This window comes from Canis lupus, chromosome 25, assembly GCF_011100685.1.
Source record: "Canis lupus familiaris isolate Mischka breed German Shepherd chromosome 25, alternate assembly UU_Cfam_GSD_1.0, whole genome shotgun sequence".
Lineage (NCBI taxonomy): Eukaryota > Metazoa > Chordata > Mammalia > Carnivora > Canidae > Canis > Canis lupus.
In genome coordinates this window covers 40114840-40139213 of record NC_049246.1, presented here as the reverse complement: position 1 = coordinate 40139213, position 24374 = coordinate 40114840, and the positions used below count along the sequence as shown (strand labels likewise).

The 24374-nt window shown below is 39.0% G+C and overlaps 1 protein-coding gene across 1 annotated transcript in view; it reads left to right on the top strand.

Annotated features, from left to right (window-relative positions):
* The window catches only part of COL4A4 (collagen type IV alpha 4 chain), a 104290-nt gene that overhangs the window by 17904 nt on the left and 62012 nt on the right, over positions 1-24374 (top strand). The window contains 13 exon segments of the mRNA NM_001031818.1: positions 6577-6711; positions 7950-7994; positions 8842-8958; positions 12035-12103; positions 16002-16037; positions 17312-17374; positions 17759-17794; positions 18011-18052; positions 21200-21280; positions 22088-22141; positions 22417-22476; positions 23553-23597; positions 23908-23961. Of these exon segments, the coding sequence (NP_001026988.1) occupies positions 6577-6711; positions 7950-7994; positions 8842-8958; positions 12035-12103; positions 16002-16037; positions 17312-17374; positions 17759-17794; positions 18011-18052; positions 21200-21280; positions 22088-22141; positions 22417-22476; positions 23553-23597; positions 23908-23961 (837 nt within the window).

Below are 24374 nucleotides of genomic sequence, written 5' to 3'. Positions count from 1 at the left end.
TAGTGTATTTCTTTAAAAAAATTATCCTATAATAAATTACCTGTTAATACAAAAAAAAAAAAGCACTAAGTATAAAACAAACCACAGTCTTCCCCAGCAGCTATAAATAAGTAGGCATTTAATATTTTATGCTAGTTTTTCTACTTGTAGAGTAGGGGTTATTTTTGCCATTTAATATGGTTGAAATAAAGGTACGACAATGCCCGTGTTCTAGCTCAACAAGAAGTTACGAACATTGCTGCATTCAGGGTCATTGCTCACGTATGGGGTTATACTCTGCTCACCTCAGTGTGGAATCTGTTTCACTGTTCATATTATTTTATTAAGTATTTGTTGTCTTTCCTACCATCATGGTCTTGGGCTCATAGACTGTACCCTCCAGGAGCTCATGGTCTAGGGGGTGTGGGATTGGGGGATAAAGAGGTGGTCACTGTAACAGATGAGGGTGTCATTAAAGAAGCATCTTGGAGAGGTATCTAGTTCTGAAGGGTGTGTGGGGGGAGGGCTGGAGGTTGGGGAGTCTTCATAGGAGCACTAAGAAATGACCTTGAGAGTGGGAGGGACAATCCTGGGACAGGACACTGAGTCTGTGGAAGAGCAGAGCTTATTCAGAAATGGCAAGGAAGTCAGCTTAACAGATGAGGGCGATGGAGGAGGAACGGCAAGGGGTCCAGAACTGAATAATGAAAATTACCATTTCTTGTTTTGCTTTATTTTAAAAGCATTTTTGATGGCACCTTCTCAAACCAAGACCCATTTCTATACCGAATGGCATTTTATCATTCTTACCACCGAGTGAAACATTTCCACTCCTTCTTTTTTTTCTCCCCAAAGTTCCATTAGCTCACTGGATCCGGCCTTATGTGTCCAGAATGAAGTACATTAAAGAGATTTATAGGTGGTTAATTGGCTGTCTCTTTCTCAATCACCATTTTATGTTTAAACATAGGTTTTGTTGTTTCTAAATGTTACATTATTGTAAAGTGTGACATTCACAAAAGATCATTTAGGAGGGGTTTTTTTTTGGTAAATTACCTATAAGATGAAAAGATAATTCCCAGAACTGATGAAAAAGTAGTTAATTTCCTGAGTCTTATATTCAAGAAATCTTACCAAGTAAGAGTTACTAACATAGGTCAAAAAAAAAAAAAAAAAAAGGAGCTGAAGTCATTATTTATTCTTTCAGATTGTTGTTTACAATTTGTGTAATATTTAAATTGATATGCCCTCAAAATGCCCCCAAATGTTTTGTGTCTGTATAATTACATTTCATGTTTTATCGTTGTCTGTTTTGTAATACATACTGTACATGTAAGCTTCCTTGAAAATTCTAAGCTTTAAAAAAAAAAAGAAAATTCTAAGCCTTTAGTATTTTTTTGCGTACTCAATAAACAGTAGCTGTTACGATGATGATGAAAAAGCATGAAAAGAAGGGAAAGTTCAAATGATGTACGATTTTGAATTTCGAAGTTTAGGCAGGTGTTAAAGGCTGTTGATAATGTTTGTTGAGTCGGCGACTTCATGGTGAAGGAGAAATGTTAATTAGTCTTTATTATAAAGGTCACATTTGCTGTTGGTGAAGAATGTAACATTGTCCGGGCTTGCATTTTCCCTCCTGAGGCATGACAAAATGCTATTTCTTGCATAGCCTTCAAGCAATGTTCCTTTATAAATATGTATTTAGAGAAAATATCTGTCCGTTTGCTTCCCTACACGTGGGATCATATGACAGGCAGGTTGTTTTATCCTTTTGAACAATGAACTATTTGTAGTAATAATAACAATAGTTAGCATTGTTGTGCCAGGCATAAGCATTTGCCATACGTTATTCTTTTTATTGACAGAGAAAGAAGCTGAGGAACAGAGAGGATAAGAAATGTGCCCGAGGTCCCACAGCTAGTGTGGGCCTGGCCTTCAAACGCAGGGGGCTGACCGGACAGCCTGGATGGTCAGTCACTGTCTTTTTCATGAGCATCATGAGGGTGATCCATGTCAGCTCAGAAAGCCCTGCTTGCTTGCTCCTTTTAATGTCCAGGCCTTCCACGTTTCCCTCCAGCCTGTAACTTCTTTGCTCCACCCTGGGGGTCTCCAGCTGCCAGTCTCTGCATCTCTCTGTGGGCTCTGTAAGGGCCCCAGTTGTGGGCTTGGCAGCAGGCACTCCCCACCCACCACTGTGGTCCTCCAGCGAGGAGGTAAACACTGCAGCTCCCTGGCTCTTGGGTGGGATCACTTTCCTCTTTTTTTTTTTAAGATTTTATTTATTTGTTCATGAGAGACACACAGAGAGAAGCAGAGACACAGGCAGAGGGAGAAGCAGGCTCCCTGCAGGGAGCCCGATGTGGGACTCGATCCCAGGACCCCAGGATCATGACCTGAGCCGAAGGCAGATGCTCAACCACTGAGCCACCCAGGCGTCCCACCCTATCTCCTTTGAATCTCCAACAAATGGTTTGCATCAACTCCTTGTCCCGTGCTTTGCACTGGGGCACCCAGGCTAAGACAGGCTGTGTGTGTTCCATTGTATGAAGGTACCATAATCTATTCTATTAATTTCATTTGGGCAGAATTTTAAAGGATTTCCAGTTTTTCTTGCTATTACAAATAATGTGAATATTCTGGCATTACTGTCTTTAGATGAGGGTACATAGGGCTCATGTCCCCGGGCCCCAAGCCCCAGGTGGGGCCCCACCCATCTGTCCTGTGTCTGGACCTGGCTAAGGTCAGCAGCACTGTCCAGGGTAACTCATCACATGTGGACTGGGACTGGCCGGGTCCCAGATCTGTGTCTTCCCTTCAAAGTTGTTAAAAATGATTGAAGAGGACACTTTAGCTGATACACACTTTATTTAACACTTCCTGAATTCTCAAGGAACCAGGGAACTGCAAAATGGGGCAGAAGTCAGGAAGCTTTTATGGAATGAAGCATAAAGAACAAGGAAGAGAACAGGTGAATAAGGAGCAGGGAAAGAAGTAAAGACCCCAGAGTTGGCTTGGTATTGAGGGTGGGGATTGGCTGACTGGAAATACCGTGTGTCCAGTCAACCCAAGCATGTATAGGGACCCAAAAGTTATCTAAGTTTTAGTTTTCTCATGTGGAACCTGGGCTCCATCTTGGGCCTAGATATTTCTTTCAACAGGATGCTCTTAGATCCTTCATCCTATGAGGGGTTCACCTCATGAGGAGCTCAGGGGTTTATGCTTATGGGTTGGTCTGGAACCCCATGGCTGGGCCCTGGTTTCTGGAGGGCGGCCGCCTAACAGAACACTCCCACTAGCCGGCTTGTGGAATTTCATTCATGGGATCATAGGAGATTAAGCACTAGAATAGTCCTGACACACTGATTTCAGGTGACTCAAATTTTTATATAGATGAGGCTCTCCAAAAAATATTTCCCCTTCGTCCATGCACACCACAGGGGCAACCCTATGTTCTTGGAATTGAGGCTCAATAATTCAGAATAGCTCAGAAGTTTGACATCTAATCTGATCAGGTATCTTGTAAAATCCATTCAGCTTTTTCTCTCTCTGAAAGTCACTTGCTCATTGAATGCATGAGCAGGTTGTTTGGTGGGACAAAGGGATACAACGTGATTTTTCTTAGATCTTCGGAAAGATTTTAAGAAGCAAAAAAATTTGCAGGTGGACATCCTGACTTCAAATGAATACTAAGAGTCCTTTCAAACTAATAAAATATAGCATGGGCTCCGAAATGTGTTAGACAACACAGCTGAACACCTTAGACGCCACAGTGCATGGTGATGGGCAGACAACTCACCTTGCATCGGTGAAATCCTTCTCGTAAACTTCTCATTACAAAGCTTCTTTTTACCTGATGTAGGGGTGTTGTCTTCAGATTACAAAGTGTATTATTTAAAAAACCATACGAATCTAATATACTCCCTGCCCTCATCAGATTATAGACAGAAATTGAATGCTGAGGCTAGATATATCATTTAGAAACTCTGATTATAGATTCTTAAGTTCATTCAAATAGACTCATTGTTCCCAGACATTAATTATTTTATAAAAAAGTAAATTATTTATTTATTTATTTTGGAATTCTCACATACTTTATTTACAAAAAATTCAGATACAAAGTTGGTGTTGGTAGCAGAGAACCAATCTTGGATGCACATACCTGATAATCGAAGGCTATCACTAAGCAAAGTGTCTTACTATAGCAAGATAGCAAGTTCCGGGTGTTTGGGCCAAGTCCCCAGAATATTTGCAGTTTGGCCCAGTTCAGACATTCATGGTTCACCTACCAGCAAGGATGTACATGAGGCCCGTCTCCTGACTGGCCTCCTGTTCCATTTTATTTATTTATTTATTTATTTATTTATTTATTTATTTATTTATTTATTTATTTATTTATTTATTTATTTATTTATTTATTTATTTATTTATTTATTTATTTATTATATTCTTGTTTATTTTTTATTGGAGTTCAATTATGCTATATGTTGGCAAATTGAACTCTAATAAAAAATAAACAAGAATATATATTAAAAGTAAATAAAAGTAAATAAGTTTAAATGTATAATAACATTTTATATGTCATAAAGATAAGAGTTGATAAAACTGCTTTTTCTCAAAGTTCAGAAACCACTTTCCTAACCATATAGGGCCCAGGTAGAGAGTATCCAAAGTGACTGGGTGGTCAGACTGGACCGCAAGCCTGGGAGCATACTCACTGCCAGTCCACCTATCCTGTATTCATTCAGAAGAGATTTCCTGAACCAAAATCTGGGGTAGATGGTAGATGGAAGACTTAACTGGTGAGCAAATATCCTTGCCCTCATAGCACTAATATCTAACTGGAGAGGCAAACAATAGACTGATGAGCAAATAATTGAAAATTAGGAAACGCTAAGATGCCAATAATGAAATGGAGGGGCTAGTGAGGGTGGCAGTGGATTGGAGATCCTATTTCATGGGGGATGAGGAAGAGGCCAGGGGTCAAGGAAGGCAACTAAGCAGGTGTTAGTGTAGGGGATCTAGGTCATGTGGAAATCTAGAGCAGGAGCAGTCCAGTGGGAAAGCCAAACCAAGGAAGAGCTGCCAGGGTTGGCTGGGAAGTAGTAAGTATGGGGTGCAAGGGAATCCAGGGCCACACCCTAGAAGGTCTAGGGGGAACTTGGGGTTTACTTTGCATGCAGTGGGAAGGCAAGGGAGGGTTTTTAAAAGTGGGAAAATGCCACGATCTGATTTCAACCTCCCTTGGGCTGTTCGGTGGAGAGAGGCCTGGGGGAGGGGAAAAGAAAGCTAGAGAGCAATTTAGAAGCCAAAATCAATAGTCTTTTGATGTTGGCCTTCACCAGGGTGGCAGCAAGGGGGACCATGAAGGGATGAGCTCCACATCTGTTTCGGAAATGAAATGGTAGCAATTGATCATAGACCTGGTGTAGGTGTAGCAGAAAGAAGAATGTCAAGATGACTCTAGGATTCTGGCTGGATCAAATGGGTAGTCCAGGAAGGTTGACAGAGGATTAAATTTCGGAGGAAAATCAAGAATTCCATTTTGGATCTCTTTTTTAAGTTGGAGGTACCATTATATCCAAGAAGATGTCAAGGAGGCAGCTGGATATGCTGAGCCATCTGGAAGTTAGAGAGGTCTGTGCTGAAACATAGCAGTGGTGCTGTTTGAACCCATGATATTTAAGGTTTCAGTCCTAGAGGGAACCATAAGTGTGCAGGCTGGAAAGAGAGAAGGAAGCCTGGGACAGAGAAGGGAAGCAATATCGTGGGGGGCCAAGGAAGCATGGTCCTCTGAGGCCAGTCTTTCCTACTCCAGAATAGAGAGAGCTGCGAGACTCAAAGCTGCTTCTAGGGGGCAAGGATTCAATGTCCATTTGATGCATCAGCCCATCAAAATGCATCAGAAGACAGGCAGCAAGGGAGCAGAGAATTTCTCATCTTTGTACTGGAAACATACCCACTGTGGGTTCAGGAGAACTGAGCTCATGAAACATCTGCACATAAGAGGTGACCCTTTCATTCCTGGAAAGTCAGATTGGATAAGTATAAATTGATGTGGAGAGTCTACTTCCAAATTAAGAAGTAGATATTATTAGGTAAAAGCAGTTAAAAAGAAATGTTTTCCACTAAAAGGGCAGAAAAACCATTAGCCACATGAAATTTTAAAGAATATCTGGCAAGCAGGTTTCTCCACTCTTGATTTGTGTCACTAACATGACGGTACTGACAGTTTGATGGTTTTTTTTTTCTTGCTTTGTTTTGCAAGTTCCTTGCTTTGCTAAATAGTTAAGAGTTATAAATGTTATTGATGGAACAAAAATAGTAAGAGAACCATAATTGGTTCGTGTGTGTGTGTGTGTGCGCGTGTGTGTATACACATGGAGTAATTCAAATTTATTGTATGGCTTAAATTCAGATTGAAAAAGGCAATATTGATGTTTCTTATTTTTGTAATTAATTGGTCATTTGTGCTTCTATTATTAGAATTTGCTCACATCTAATTTTCCGGTCTTCTGTAAGCCCAAGTGAGCATGTTTGTGTTAGAAGAGAGCGCTTAAGACTCAACCACCCCTCTGCCTTTTTAATCTTCCTTTTTAGGGTCAACCAGGACCGCCGGGGCCACAGGGTCCCATTGGACCCCTGGGACTGCCAGGACCCACAGGAATTCCAGGAGAGAAAGGGATGAGAGGTGACAGTGGCCCTCCTGGAGCAGCAGGTGACAAAGGTGACAAGGTAAGACTCTTCTTAAGTGGTTCTTACTAACCACTCACCAGCACTACTATGCCAGATTTTTAAAATAATCACAAGTAGTATAGTACCTACTAGTACCCCCCTCAAAAAAGTTAAGTCTAAATTCCTCTTTATCAGCTCTCATTTCCTAACTCTTTTCCAGAGGAGCATGCCCTTCTAGACTTTTCTGTGCACGGAAATACATGAGTATACCCAGTGAAGGGTTATAGTCTTTCATGGCTTTCTAAAAACCTAAATGATATATTTATCATGCTGAGCTTTTCTTTTTTTACTCAACCAGATGGCTTAGAGATCATTCCATATCAATTTATGTAGATTAAACTTACTCTCTTAAAAATACTGCACAATATGCCATAATATAGATAAAACTATAGTTTATTCCATGTTGATGTAAATTTGAGATCCTGTCCCAACTTTGTGTTATGCCAGGGCACAACAACAATCCTGTAAATTACCTGTGTATACACTTAAAAGTTTATTTCTCTTGTATGCCCAGATGCTAAGAAGTCGAATTTCACAAGGTATCAAATGTTTTTTTTTTTTTTAAAGATTTTTTAAAATTTTTTATTTATTTATGATAGTCACAGAGAGAGAGAGAGAGAGAGAGAGAGAGAGAGGCAGAGACATAGGCAGAGGGAGAAGCAGGCTCCATGCCCCGGGAGCCCGACGTGGGATTTCGATCCCGGGTCTCCAGATCGCGCCCTGGGCCAAAGGCAGGAGCCAAACCGCTGTGCCACCCAGGGATCCCTGTTTTTTTTTTTTTTTTTTTTTAATTGATGTTGCCAAATTGGCTTCCTAAGTACAAAAAGAAAAGTACAAAGTTTTTTTTTTCCCCAAAGGTTTTTTTAAATTTTAGCATTTCAGCTCATTAATGTAAAAAAGGAGCACCTGGGTGGCTCAGTGGGCTAAGCATCAGACTCTTGATTTTGACTCAGGTCACCATCTCGGAGTCATGAGATTGAGTTCCACATCAGGCTCTGCACTCAGCAGGGAGTCTGCTTGAGATTCTCTCTTTCCCTCTCCTTCTGCTCTCCCTCCACCATTCTCTCTCTCAAATAAATAAATCTTTTTAAAAAATTTCATGAATATAAAAATAAGTAACAGTGACTGCTAAGAGATTTTTTAAAAATGGCTCATTATTTATGTTTTCAAGTAAATCAATCTGTTAATCCAATACTTTAATAACTTTTATATCTTTGTCTTGTTTTCTGGGATGTTAGGGTCCAACTGGTGTTCCTGGATTTCCAGGGTTGGATGGCATACCTGTAAGTGTTTTTTAATTTTCTCCATTTATTTTAAAAAAGGGAAAAGCTCATCAGGCTCTCCACTCAGTGGGGAGTCTGCTTCTCCTTCTCCCTCTCCCTACTGTGCTTGCTCTAATAAATAATAAAATCTTAAAAAAAATAACTGCCAACATATTCGTATAAGGTATATACAGCATTTAAACCAATAAAAGAGCACACAACTGAAAAAAAAAAAAGGGAAAAGCCCTCATTGAAGTCCTTAAATCACATATTCTCTCTCTCTATATATATATTTATTTGGCAGACTTGGCAGACTCTTCTTTATTTTCTCCTGGTAGTGCATGGAAGGGCATTTGCATTTCAATTTTGCATAATAACTTTGAGACCAAAACACTTTACTTGAAAAGAAAGGTTTTCAAACAGATTAGAGAAAAATATTCTAAAATATAAGCTACATTTACTTTCCATGTTCTAGAAATAAATGTGTACTCATAGTGAAAGATTTTACTTGCTGGTTAGTTTTAACAGTGGAAGGGGGCTCAAAACTTTCATTTATAATATGTAAACCAAATGAAAGAAGGAAGAGGTGTTTCAGGGGCTCTATAATCCATTAGAGTCTTTCTAAGGATTTTAAGGAAGATGCTCTCCCAAATCTCTTGGAATATTCCAAACTAATTTAAATTGGGCTATATTAAAATTTATCTCTACATCTTTACTATGCTACATAGTACTTGTGGGTGGGAAGGAAGTTTCACAAATTAAATAGCACGTGAGTCACCATTGCCATAACGTGGGTACCCATATTACATAAACTTTGTGTTATAGCATTCTTGCAAAAACACCTCACTTATAAGCTTGTTTCTTACAGGGCCACCCGGGGCCTCCTGGATCCAGAGGCAAGCCTGGCATGCATGGCTACAATGGTTCACGAGGTGATCCAGGGTTTCCAGGAGAAAGAGGAGTTCCTGGCCCAGGAGGCCCCCCAGTAAGATCCCCACAGCTCATCCTAAAGGGAATCTTATGTGAAGGTCTCTCCAATGGGCACGAGCTTCATGTGGCCAAGAAACAGAGTTAGTGCAGGTGTACTGGGAGCATGGTGAATGAATGAGGGTGTCTGGAGGATGAGGACAGAGAAGTATGCAGGACCTAGAGCTCTTGGGCCTTGCAGACTGTGGGAGGAGGCTGGGTTTTCTCTTGCATGCCAAAGGGGAAGGCAGTGAAGGGCTACAAGCAAGGAAGCAATTGTATGATCTGATTGATGTTCCATTGAGGTACTCTAGGCTGCTGTACAGAGAATAGAGTAAAAGGAGGAGCAGAGAGGCCAGAAAGCAAAATGTAGATTATTTATCATTCAGGGTCCACTGTGGGACTATGATTTCAAGGGGTCACACTTAGCTGAGATCCAGCAAACAGGAGGCAGCTTCTGCACATAACCACTGCTTCCATCCCCCATATCCAGACACTAGCAAACCACCTAAGGTTGCATTTACAAGAATTTATCATCCAAATATTAACAGTAATGGCAGCATTTGTCTCGATATTCTAAGATCACAGTGGTCTCCTGCTTTAACTATTTCTAAAGTTCTTTTATCCATTTGTTCACTGCTATGTGATCCAAACCCAGATGACCCTCTACTGCCAGAGATTGCACGGATCTATAAAACAGACAGAGATAAGTACAACAGAATATCTCGGGAATGGACTCAGAAGTATACCATGTGATGCTACCTTAAAGTCAGAATAACCTGCATTATAGCTGGAATAAACTTTAAATTACTGTTAAAAAGAAAAAAAAAAAACCCTCAGGTTTCTGATCTTCCCTGCTTGGCTATAACGACAGGACCAGGGGAGAGGATGTCTTCCTCACTTCTAGTACATCTCCTAGGTGGACCCTAAGTCACATTCCATCTGCAAAGGGGTCTGGGAAATGTAGTTTTAGCTTTCTCATCTCCATAAGGCAATAAAAAAATAGAAGGTATTTGAAATGGATGTTCAGAAACAGTTGACAATATCCAGCACTTCAGAAAACTTTATTGCTTTCAGGTATTTTGTTTAAAATTGTCTCCAATCTTTATATGAGGAAAAAGAAAACAGAGAGAAAGGGAATAGAGGAAAGAATAGTTTTTGCTAAAGTCATATTCATATTCTGAACATTCAGAAGAGGAGGAGCTCTCGATTTTAGCTTCCCCACAGCATGTTGTGGTGACCAAACTGAAGTTTGTCATAACGATGCCTTTGCAAGGCAGCTTTCTCCCCCTTGACCCACCTCACTTATAGTCAGTCCTCACTTTGCCCCATAGTATGAGGCATTAAGAATGACCACGCAAGCTGACACCACACAAAGCAACCTTAACAGCTAATGGGAACAATGACTATTGTTCCATGACCTTTATTATGTTTTGTTAAAATATTAAAAACTTAATGTTAGTTGTCCCTACATAGGGAAAAAATTTTTTAAACTAACATTGATTTAGTACTTTGCCATTTAAAACAGACTCATTGAGAATGGAAGTGTTTCACGTCTTTGTAGAAACTTCCCAAGAGTGTTTTGAAGATGCCTTCTTCTGGCCATGTAACTTCCAGACCTGAAGTGAAGACATTTTTCTGTGCTATGGTGAATTGCCATACTCTTTTCTGATTTCAGATCAGCATCTGGTGCTGTGAGCTATCTCTAAGAGTCCCTTTACATCCCAGCCACTTCCTTTTTTTGTGTTGGGCACTTTGTCTTCATGGAGGACTCCTTCTGACTCAGAGTCTCAACATTCCACAATCGCTCAGTTATTTCTTCTCTAACTCCACTTACACTGGGCCTGAATTTCACTGCCAGCTTTATCATTTTTCATTCCCTGGCTTACTTCCATCATTGATGGACAATTGCTTCTTGGAATGGGGTCTGATTTTGATGAAATGTCATTTAGGTTTATCACTGGGAAATAAGGAAGGAACATAACTACACATTTGGCTGGTGTGTGTGTGTGTGTGTGTGTGTGTGTGTGTGTGCATATGCACCTGCTGACTCACAGATGTGCAGTGACCAATTGTTACTAGACAGAAAGGAGTGATGGGACTAGTAATCATGATTCGCATCTGTTACTTATATATACCAATGAGCTAGCAGTGAAGTCACTCAGTTAATATAAGGTAGTAACTGAAGTTTGAACCATTTTGTTGGAGGACTGGTGCTATTTCACTTAACTGTGAAACTAAAATTCATGCATATTGGAACTGTGTGAAGAAAAGACTGCCTGCGTAGATGCATCTGATTTCTCAAGGAAAACAGTTGCTGTGACTTACCATAAAAGCCTTAAATATCTCCCATTGGAAGCACAGTCAGGACTTTTCCAGGAAGGATTAACTTTGAAATCTGCCTGTCCTTTGCAGGAACTTGATACATGAAGATAGAATTGTTATGTGGTAACCAAGTTAAGACATGTTGAGATATTCAGTAGGAAAACTTTGGAGGAAAAAAGAATACATTGAATTATTTCATTCACTTTTTAAAAATACTCTTAAGTAAGCTTGCAGCTACTTACAAAAACCTTCCAAAAAGAAGATACGTTTTTAAAAGTCTTACGAAGGCTGCAGAGGCTCTATTTTGAACACAAATGAAATGAATAAAATCAGTTTTTAAAAAATGATTTCTAGGGCATAAATTATTAACTGAAAATTGCAAAATTGTTTACCTGTGAGAATAATACATGTGAATTTGTATGTTTGAGGAAAAATGCAATTTTCCTGATGAATAATTAGTAAATAGCTATGCATTTTATTATATAATGTATCACCTGCATATATTATATATGTATAACATCTATGGATAATATAAATATATTAATAGATACCCTGTCTTTAGAGATTCATTAATAGGGCCTAACTGAATATTGAATAGATATGTATGAGAACCTTAGGATGATAGCAATAATGAAGAGAATAAAGAAATCTCCACTAGCGAAACATGACTATAATGGTATTTTACCGGTAATAATATTTCATGAAAAAAAGGAAATACTGAAATAATCATATGCTTTCTTCCCCCTCTTAAGTGAATACTTTATTTTCAGGGCCTTCCTGGTGAAAGGGGAGAAAAAGGAAATTCAGTGTTCATTTTAGGTGCCATTAAAGGTATTCAGGTAAGCTTTATGATCATAGTGGGTTTAAAAAAATTATTTTTCCACCTAGGTAAACCCATCCAGGGAACACATGGATATATATATATATATATATATATATATATATATATATATAGAGAGAGAGAGAGAGAGAGAGAGAGAGAGATATCTTTTGAAATGTCCTGGAGCACACCATTTTTTATCATTACCCTGACTTTCTGGATGACACCATACTTCTTGTGTGAAGATACTTGTCTTTAATTGCTCTGCCTGTAAAATTCCAGTATCTCCTAACTGTTCTTGCAAAGCGTGAAAGATACATTTATTTCAGGGTTTCTCAGTCTTGGTACTATTGGCATCTGGGGCCTGATAATCATTTGTTGTGGAAGCTGACCCTGTGCATTGTAGGATGAAGAGAATCCCTGACCTTTACCCATTAGATGCCAGCAGCATCCCCCCGCCTAAATAATATCTCCAGGTATTACCAAATATGTCCTGGGAAGAAATATCACCCCAGTTGAGAAGCACGGGTTTATTTGTAGATAGAATGTTGTAATGCTAATACTTGCCATCCAGTATAAGAGGAATCAGCACTATTGAACTTGAAAATTGTGGAAACCTTATAGCACAATCCCGGGTAAATTAAATGCTTTTGTGTTTTTATGTACAATGACATACAAACATTGATAAATAAACTCTTATTTTTTTTTTGATAAATAAACTCTTAAATGACCACCTATACCTCCAGTATGAGTAGCATGAATAAGCAGAAGATCAGTAGATATAAATCAAGAGGAAAAATATGGTACATTTGCAAAACATGGTCATTTCTCTTGAGGAATAATATTCTGTAACAGTTAGATAAAACTTAAATTTCTTCTATTAGACCCTAATTTTTGTGCCACCATGGATGGACATACCTAAGCAGTGATTCCTGTGGTGAGCTCACAGTGTATACAGAGCCTATACAGACTTGTTAAACAGCAGGAACTACATTTTTGTTAAAGGCTTAAATGATATGTTAACAAACTTAGCATCAAAAGCAAGGTCATTCTAGGAAGCAGGATGGTGTATTGGGAGGAGTAAATTGACCCTTACCTTTCGCTGTGACTTTGAGCAACCCCCTCAAACTCTCTGAGCCTCATTTTCCTTATTTGTGAAAGAAAATGAAAATAATATCTAGCCTACCTTCCTCTCAGTGCTGGTGATCCACTGTAATAATTTATATTGAAGCACATTGTCAACTCTAATGCACTGTACAGTAGTAGTCATGATAGGCTTTTTAAAATTTAAATTCAATTTAGTTAACCGTGTATTTTTTTAGTTTCCGAAGTAGAATTTAGTGATTCATCAGTTGCATATAACACCCAGGTGCTCATTACATCAAGTGTCCTCCTTAATGCCCATTACCCAGTTATGCCTTCCCCCTACTCACCTCCCCTCCAGCAACCCTCAGTTGGTTTCCTAGAGTTAAGATTCTCTTATGGTTTGCCTCCCTCTCTGTTTTTTTAACTTATATTATTTTTCTTCCCTTCCCCTAGGTTCATCAGTTTTGTTTCTTAAAGTCCATATATGAGTGAAATAATATATTTGTATTTCTCTGATTGACTTGTTTTGCTTAGCATGGTACCCTCTAGTTCCATCCACATTGTTGCAAATTTTATGATTTTATGTTTTTGATGGCTGAGTAGAGTAATATTCCACTGTGTGTGTGTGTGTAATTATATATATGTATACACATCTTCCTTACCCATTCATCTTCTGATGGACATCTGAGCTCATTCCACAGTTTGGCTGTTGTGGACTTTGCTGCTCTAAACATTGGGGTGCAGGTGTCCCTTTAGATCACTATGTTTGTATCCTTTGGATAAATGACTAGTAGTGCAATTGCTGGGTCATAGAGTAGTTCTATTTTTAACTTTCTGAGGAACCTCCATATTGTCTTCCAGAGTGGCTACACCAGTTTGCATTCCCACCAGCAGTGTAAGAGAGTTCCCCTTTCTCTGCATCCTCACCAACATGTTGTTTCCTGAGCTGTTAATTTTAGCCATTCTGACCCATGTTACTCAGGCTGAATACTTTTTTGCAATAGTGCAAGAAAGAGTAAGTGGGATAGAAGAAGAAATGAATATAGAGAATTCCTCATCTTTTTTTTTTAAAGATTTTATTTATTTATTCATGAGAGACACAGAGACAGAGAGAGAGGCAAAGACAAAGGCAGAGGGACAAGCAGGCTCCATGCAGGGAGCCTGATGTGGGACTCGATCTCGGGTCTCCAAGATCATGCCCTGGGCTGAAAGCAGCGCTAAACCGCTGAGCCACCTGGGCTGCCTGAGAATTCCTCATCTTACAGAGAAACAGAAGATCCCTAATAAAAATGGCCTGCGGGGGGGCACCTGGGTGGCTCAGATGGTTAGGTGTCTGACTCAATTTTGGCTCATGTTATGATCTCAGAGTTGTGAGATTGAACCTTACTTAAAATTCTTTCTCCTGCTCTCTCTGCCTCTCCTCTAAAAAAAAAAAAAAAGTCTACAGATCAATAACTTTAAAGAAACAATACTTTTAAAAGTCCATATGCACTTCACAGCCATTTGGATTATTTAAAAAAAACAGAAAATTGTATGTGTTGATGATTATGGGGAGAAATCTGAGCTCTTCTGCATTGCTGGTGGGAATGTAAAATGGTGCAGCTACTCTGGATGATGGTATCATGGCTCCTCAAAAAAATTAAATGTAGAAGCACTTTATGACCCAGCAATTCCATTTCCAGGTATATACCCGAAAGAAATGAAGGCAGGGTCTCAAACAGATATTTGTACCGCCACGTTCCTAGTAGCATTATTCATGATAGACAAAAGGTGGAAGCAACACAAGTGTCTATTGTTGGGTGAATGGATAAACAGAATGTGATCTATACATATAACACAGTATTATTCAGCCCTAAAAAGGACAGGAATTCTTTTTTTTCCCTTTGAAAGATAAGTGTTTTATTTTTTGAAAAAAACAAAAACAAAAACAGTCGTTCGGTGGTGGAGCCCTGCTAAGGACAGGAATTCTGACACCTGCTACAACACGGATGAAGCCTGAGGTCATTATGCTAAGTGACATAAGCCAGCCACAAAGGGCAGATAATATATGATTTCACTTATATGAGGTTCTTACAGCAGTGAGATCCACAGAGACCAAGAGTGGAATGGTGCTTGCTAGGAGCCAGAGGGAGGGGAAATGTATTTAATGGCTACAGTTTACACTGGGGAGGATGAAAACGTTCTGGAGATAGAAGATGGTGATGGTTGCCCAACAGTGTGGACATACTACATGCCACAGAACTGTACATTTAAAAATGGCTAATGCTGTTATCTTATGTATACTTTATATTTTACATTAAAAAAGAAGCTATGTTCAAGAGAATATACACTCTTTGATTCATTAAGGCATGTAGTCTCAGGGCAGAGCCACTGAGCTATAGGTGCACGCAGAGGCAGGCATGAGAGAATTTCTGCAAGAGTTTCCTTTACATCTACTCTAGGGTGATAAAAAAAAGGAGCAAAGTATCTGTTGAGGGAGGCAAGTTCTGGCAGTTAGACCAGAGACAGTTAAGCTGTGATGCAATGGGAGGACCTATGGATTGAGAATTTAGATTGTAAATGGAAAGATGAAAATCTCATCTTGACGCCATGTCATCAGGACTCAAGCAATCTTTGTCTGGTTTTGGCTGAGTAGAAGCAGGATTCCATAGTTAGGAATGGACACAGAAAGTCCTCTCCACACAGCCTTCCACAGTTGTCAACACTAAAAAACTGAACAGCCTGCACAGACAGTCCAAATAATTCCTATGTGTATTCCTCTTTTACATCATGTGTGTTTTAGGGAAGTGGTGTTGCTCTTCTAAAGCAATGCATCATCGTTCCTCTTGCAGGGTGACAGGGGGGACCCAGGACCTCCTGGCTTGCCGGTAAGTCTCCTGATTAGCCTGTGGTTCACACTGTCTACATCTTAGCAGGACCGACTGCATCATTTGCAGAACCCAAGAATTCCAAGGTGGTGACAGAGAGGGTTAAATCAGGCATGAGCCCCTATGTGGCCACACAGGTCCCAGCAGACTTCTGCTTACCTTCCTCTTCTGTCTTTTAATGATCATTTGGCATTACCTGGGTACATATAGTCACTTAATATTTGGGATGATAAGTCTCCCTCGAGTCTACCTAAATAATACATATCAAGTGGAAATGATATTGCTTTATACCATTCTGACTGCTGAATCAGTGTGTATTGCATTTAATTTTTTGCCTCTTCTTTTTTGCCCTGAAATTTGTAATGCAATGATTATATTAGTCTTTGAAATTAATCAATCGATGTTCACAAGATTAAAATTGAAAGCAGTTTTGCCTCCAAATTGATTAACCTATAATTTTGCTTGGTAACTTCTGGCTGTAGACAGGATGACTCTCCCACATTACTTTCCTCACTACCCCTGAAGCTCCGTTCGATATAATCAATGAGATACTTTCATGTTGCCATTAAAATGAGTACCAATTCATCCTCCTTGGGAGAGTAATTTCTTGCACACTCACAAATCATTTGATGTGGGCAGGTTGGCGGGAGAGCAGAGAGCCTCTCTTTAAGCTTCTAGGAATGTATAGCTGTAACCCCTCTTGGTGAATCTGTGTGGAATTATGCTACAACATAGATGTTATAGAAAATTGTGGCAAAAAAGAATAAATAAGAAGAAAGAAAATTGTGGCTACATCACCTTAATCTTGAAGTGGGGGCATTTCTATTCACATTAACCTGATAGGGCATGTTTTAAAAATATGATAAATAGTATAAATACATTCATAATTTAATATTAATTATTAATATTAATGTTTTTAAAAGCATCCTGATGTATATCAAAGTCATAACATCTATGCAATGTAGGGATAGCTGGTCACAAGCTTTCTTTTTTCTCTACTTTTGCTACTACAGGATTTATTTGTGAACAAGTACATTGATTAATGTACTGAGAAGTCTTAATTCAATCTTAATATAGGAGTTGGTCACACCTGCCAGAGTGCTGCTGTCATATAGCTTTGGGCCCTATGGTACACAGCTCTGGGCACAGGGCAGATGTTTCTGGGACTGTGATTTCTTTGGAGGTTTTTGTCCACTAAAGATTACATGTAGGTCTTGCTGTGAGTGATGATTCTGAGTTTTGGGAACTGATGTACTGGTGGTTCTCATGTTTAGGGACCGAAGGGGGCACGAGGACCGGCAGGCCCAAGGGGACAGCCAGGAGAGCCTGGGTTAACAGTAAGTATAGCCCTGCTCATTCCAATCCTCTCAAAACCCGGCCTGGATGTTTAAATTAAGAAAAAAAAAAAAGAGAGAGAGAGAGAGAGAGAGAGAAAGAGAAACGAAGGAAAGAAAAAAAGGCAATTGCAGCCTTGCGTAGAGGGCACAGGTAAGTTGTTTGAGAGGTTATCACTGATGAATCCACGTACACCTCCCATTACCAGTGTGAGTTTATCTTGAAGCACAGGCCTGGGGAAACAAGGAGCCCAGCCATGAGAGGAAGCCCAGCATGCACGTTTTAAAATTCAAGGTTTCGTAAAGAGGAACCCAGGGCAACCTGCGCTGACACATTGTGATTCCTGTAACTGACACTTGACTTGTGTATTTTTGCCATTGATGTAGGGTGCTCCGGGCCATCCTGGGAGACCAGGCTTGAAGGTGGGTGGTCATGAGTAACATATACCAAATCGAGACTGTCCGTGTGCAATGACATGAGTGACCACCAAGATCTGTCTGATTTATGTCTTTCCCTTATTAAACATCCCAAAATACTGAATTAACTTCAATTAATTGCTTAACCAGAAGTCCTACTTGCTTGTAATTACCTTTTTAGTATTCAAAAGCAATTACCTTTTTTTCCCTTTTCTTTCCCAGGGTAATCCTGGTGTGGGAGTAAAGGGGCAAATGGGAGACCCGGTAAGAATCCCCTTTTGCACGGAGGAGCAGATGTTAAAATGTGTGTGCTGCCCGGGTGGCAGAGGCTGTTCTGATTATCACTTAAATTGTGTTCATTATCCAGTCACTGCCCAATTTTATGGCTGAGAATTTTTTTTCCTGAATTATTATGGCACCATTACCCTTGACTGTAAAATGACAGTTCTGACAAAATTTAGCACTAAATTCAAGTGAATGTATAGGACACATTTTACCCCCAGCAAAAAGAGATCGAACATTTCTGATAATTTAGTATATCCAGAGTGACGGTTTGTTTAATTACTGATTTTCTTGGCTTAATTACACAAATTTCCTCAGAAACCTCAACTCCACATGTAAATAAAAGTATAAATTCCTAGAACCAAAAGCATTTAGCAACACCATCTCTCACTCCCTCCCCGTCTCACGCTCATCCTCACTGTCCTTCCCTGCTCTCCCTCACTCCCATAGTCCTTTCTGCTGAGGCAGGAAACTTAGCAAAGATAAGCTTTAAAAAGGTATTTTAAGATGCCAACTCATCTGCAAACAATCTGAATGGCTAACAGTTGGTAAGTGGCTCATGCAAACAACTGTGGGTAAGTAGATCCTGAATGTCTACACTGTGCCAGGCTAGGATTGGTGCTGGATGTGGGGATGTAGAAAGATAGACCTGATCCCCATTCTCGTGGAGTTCCAGTGTGGTTGGGTCAGTTATGGCACAGCCATTAAACAAAATGACTCGATTGCCCAAAATATATTGGAAGACTTCATGATGTGTAGACATACCGATGATAGCGTGTTGATCAGAAAGCACAGGTTACAAAAGTATAAGCTCAATTTTGTAAAAAAAAAAAAAACAAAAAACAAAAAACAAAAAAACAACAACAACAACACAAGGCATTAAAATATACAGTTAGAGCAGAATTTTGCAACCTCAATACTATTTCCTTGTTGTGAGGGCTGTCTTGGGCATTGTAGGATGGTTAGGTGCATCCCTGGTTTCTACCCACTAGATACCAGTAACAGTACTCCCCTCTCAGTTGTGACAAACTAAAATGTGTTAGGATCTTGCCAGATGTCCCTGGGGGTGGGGAGTAGTAGTATGTACAATGGCTTACACTCTTTCCATAAAAACCACTAACTTAGAGAAATGGGTGAAAGGGAATATACTAAAACATGGTTTTTCAAACTTGGGAATTCATGGACTTCCAGAGAATGTACTTGTCAAAGCCCCAGAAACTCATGCACCCCAGCTCAAGAAACACTACCTTGTGGAATGAGACTGGCACTGCTAGTTTAGGGACCTCAGCACCAGTGCAATCAGATGCAGTTGCAAACTTAGGCCATAGAATCATGTGGAAATGTTTGGCTATGAGATAGCCATTCAGATTATCCAAAATATGCTTATTCTAATTCCTTTGGATTGTCTGCTAAATCAAAACATCACTGTGAAATTTTGACACAGAGCTCTTGGGTGTTCAAGAACATGTTTGCCCACATAACACTACCCCAAATGGTTGTTTCTAATTTGTCTTAGATGATATGATCATGGACCATTTACATTTTGTTCTTCGTAATTCGTGTTCTTTGTACTTTTTACTAAAATGAATATATGGTACTTTTTTCAATGTGAGAAAATAGTGGCATGACCAACATTTTGAAGAAACTCCCTTGCTTGTCAGCCTTTATGGGTTTTTCTCAGGCTTATTACAGTTGCAAGAATAAGCATGGTTGCATTTACCAATACATGTTACTCACTTGCTTGTGTATAGTATTCTTCTGCCCCAAATCCCACTTACCAAAAACATTAATGACTTAATAATAATATATTTGAGAATCATCTTTGTTCCATTTAGTGTAGTAAGTACTAAGCATTTTATGGGCATTATCTAGTTAATCAAATAATAATACTTTGAAGTAGGCAGCTTATAATGCCCATTTCACGGAGAAGGAAAGTGAGATTCAGAGGAATCAAGGAAACAAAGGCTAGGAAAGATTTTAAGGAACTTGTCCAAAATGGTGGTCAGTAAGGTCCTGGTTTGCAAATATAGGTGACCTGCTCTGTCACCTGCTCTTAACTGTGTCTAAGTGCAGAAGACTAGAAATAGTGAGAAAAGTAAAAAAAAAAAAATTATCTGTTAATTAAGGGTGAGAATTTATGCTTATATTATGGCAAACCCAATTCACGGGGCATTTTACTCCCAAGAGAATAGCATTGCTATTAACATAAATAACAACTTTTGGCTAATTATTTTATAGAGAGAGTTTAAACATATTGTTGAATACAAATTAGAAGTAACCTAAATCAGGGGTTCCTGGGTGACTCAGTCAGTTAAGCATCTGACTCTTGATTTTGGCTCAGATCATGATCTCAGGGTGGTGAGATCAAGCCCTCTGTCAAGCTCCTCCCTCACTCAGCAGGGAGTGTAGTAGAGATTCTCGCTCTCCCTCTCCTTCTGCTTTTCCCCCCTGTACCTGCTTGCGCAAGTGCGTGCACACCCAGTCTCTCTCTGTAAATAAATAAATCAATCAATCAATCAATCAATCAATCAATCTTTAAAAAAGAACCTAAATCTAACCAGAGTGGAATGGCCTAATAAATGATAGCGTATTCTTATGATAGATTATTGCAAATGGCACTAAAAATCAGGTTTTTGAAAAATTTCTAGTATGATTGGAAAATGCACAAAAATTTGTACTATAAAAGACAAAATTATTTTAAAACTTTAACATAATATAAAACTATAAGCCATACTCTGTATTTTAAATTGTTTACATATTTTATATAATATTCTGATTATATTTTAAATTGTATTTCGTACATCATTTGATCACATACACATATGGGTACATATGTACATGTATGTATATGCACACAAGCACACACAGCACGAAGAACCATGCCAAAGTTTTGATAGAGATCTCTGATGGTAGGATTATGAAACGCTTTTTTGGTTTTGAAATTTATTTTTAATGATAAGTATTATGAAAAACAATACATGATATGTTTGCCGTGATTTATATTTTAAATCCATGCCACGCAGGATTGTATGCATTGTATCACAATACGTGGGTGAAAATCTTTGTTTCAAATTTTATTTCAAAATAAAGTTAATATGAAATTCCTACTATCTTAATTTTTTTTGAAAGGGTGAGGTTGGCCAGCAGGGTTCTCCTGGACCCACCTTATTGGTACAGCCACCTGATTCCTGTCTGTATAAAGGAGAAAAGGTAATTATCAATCTATATGTTGCCTTGATAAAGTAGTAGTAGCCAACATTTGCTGAACATGTAGCTGTGCCAGCAAAGTGCAGGGCACCTACAGATATCCCTGCATTAATCCCAAAGCAACCTCAGCAGACTGCTACTGTTATTAGCCTCATTGTACAGACTTGAAAAATGAGGCTTAGGAAAATTACCCATGTACTTAGGTTTATTCAGTTGCTGAGTCACAGACCTATTGTGGGCTGCTAAATTGGGACATGTCCTCCAGAATATAGTGCCCCATTGATACCATCTTTGATAAATGGGCTGAAAGGACCACAGGAAGTCCAGTTGTCTTTAAGGTATTATATATGGGGTTTGATGTTTTGATAACTGAAAAAGTAGCAGGTGCATAGTACTGGGCAGACTCTTGGTGAATTGACCACTTCCTCTGTCAGCCTGTAGTTTGGATGTTACTGATGCCACATGCAGATTCTGTTGTCAATTTTCAATTACCGGATTAAATTTCACTCATTTGCTCAAAATGAGCCACTCTTCTCAATGACTGCATTCCCAGCTTGGATCTGCTGCCCTGATTCTGTGGTGGTCACGCCCCCTACACCTCATGACACCACTTCTCTCACACAGAGCTGACCTGAATAGTGTCAGGTTTACAAGTGCACCTGCACCTTAGTCGCGAACCAGCGACAATTGAAGAGTAATCCTTTATTTTTAAAATTAGTAAAATGCTTCTTGAAGAGATAATGTCTGAAAGATGTAGAATTCAGTATGTTAAATAAGAATAAACCAGATTATATTCATTATTATTTTTAGGGCATAAAAGGAATGCCTGGTATGATTGGACCTCCAGGACTACCGGGACCCAAGGTAGTTTACTGAAATACCCCCCCTTTTTTTTTAATTTATAGGATAGGATATCTTAATTTAAAAAATTATTTTTGCATGGTCTTTATCATTGATTTAATGCTAATATATATTCCTAGAAGTTTTCACTATTTTATCATAATTCCATAGGGCATCTATTCTAAGGTAGTTGTTTTCTTTAAGGTGCTGGCAATAATTTTTATTTCATCTTGTTTTTGCATTCCATGTCACTGAAATATTGTTGCTTGAATGCCTCTAAATGTTGTCATCTCTTTAAGGGAGAACCTGGAATTGGACCAAAAGGAGAGAAGGGTATTCCTGGGTTCTCAGGACCTCGGGTAAGGATCACTCATGCCATTCATGCTGTCCCTGACATCAGTGAATTGGAGGTTGTCCTCTCTCACATTTTTATAAAACTAGATCAGTATTGGGGCACCTGGGTGGCTCAGCAGTTGAGTGTCTGCCTTTGGCTCAGGTCATGATCCCGGGGTCCAGGGAATGAGTCTCACAGTGGGCTTCCCTCAAGGAGCCTGCTTCTCCCTCTGCCTATGTCTCTGCCTCTTTCATGAATAAATAAATAATATCTTAAAAAATTAGATCAGTATTTCTAACAACTTAAAAGTAGAGACTTTCTCAAATAAGAATGATATTCTTTGGACAAAAATTATGTAATAGCTACATGTCCCAACAAAACATCCCTTCTGGTGATGTTATTTAGGTAAAATGGGCAAGCAGAAGATAGAATTGGTGGGAAGTAACAGGATTGTGGCATTTCCTGCCACAGTGACCCAGTGTCACTGTGATAGCAGCTTGGAATTAGTCATTTAAGCCTCATTGATAAAAGAGGGTACTGATCTCAGGGCAGTAGCTACAAAAAAATATAGCATCAGGACTCAGACGTCACCACACATGCCACTAATGGGGTCACCATTGATAGAGTCACTCTAGAGGCCAGAACCCCTGTGGTCAAGGGCACTGAGTTTATATGGCTCCAGATTCAGTAGCTAATGGGTGACATTGGCTTCCATGATAATTATTTTTTTGCTAACAATGCACAGAGTACCTATTAATCTCTAGACAAATTATAATGCAATGATTCCAAAAATATTTAGCCCAGTGCAAGCATCAGGCTAAATAAGTTAAAACCCAAGAGCAACAACAACAAAAATATGTTCTTAATTTGAAACAGTGGCAAGGACATGAATTTTTAAAATAAAAGTGAAGGTCAGTTAAAATAGCAAATGTTATAAAGAGACTGAATCTACTTTATATGTATTTCCTTTTACTCAGCTACCTTTGCAGATGAGATGAAAGAGCCATAAAGCAGTTTCATAAGATGAAAAATAATGCATTGAACTGGTTTCAAGCACTTTGATTTCATTCTCCTTGTGTTGATGTTTTGTGATTTTATTAGGGTGATCCGGGTTCCTATGGCTCTCCAGGTTTTCCAGGATTAAAGGTAAATATACACAGTTAAAGAGATGATAAGTACATATTTATTCATAAATGCAATTCAGTGTCATTCAAAAGTAGTGACAGGGCATGAAAGTATGCATTAATTGGAAAAGGAGACACATTTATTTTACAGATCGCAGGATCTAGCTGTAGATACAAAAACTAACACCAAAATTCTCTGATACAACCCAAATGCGATACTGAGATTTTGCACAGAATCTCAGTGAGTACGTGTCATTCAAATGAAACAAGAATGGGATAATTTGTCACCCAGTCAGGTTTGTTTTTAAAGTCATGTTTGTGGTTACTTATAGGGGAAACCAGGACTGTTTGGAGATCCTGGATCATTTGGATTTGTTGGCCCAAAGGTAAAAAAGTAGGTGTATTTGAGTACAGCCTAAATAAAATTCTCTGTCCCTCATGTTACCTAATTTGTTTTAAAAAACACTTGAAAGAATCATTAAAAAAACTTAGCTTTTGGAAGAGACAGAGTTAATTTTGCATATTTTATGTCAATGCATGTCATAACGATTATGTTCTGCATTTGAGAAAGAATTCAACCTTTTGAAGGTGAATAATAACGAAAGTTTCAGAAATTCTGTGGGGATCACCTCGTATCATGACTAAAATCAGAGAGAGCAGGGGAGTGCTCCCTGCTTTCGCTACTGTATTTTTTTCTTCCCTTTGTACCTCTGTACCCTCACATCCTGCATTTGCAAGGACAAGCCATGGTGGCAGTAAGGGAACAGAGTTGAGAAGGACAATATTTGCTGTTAAAATA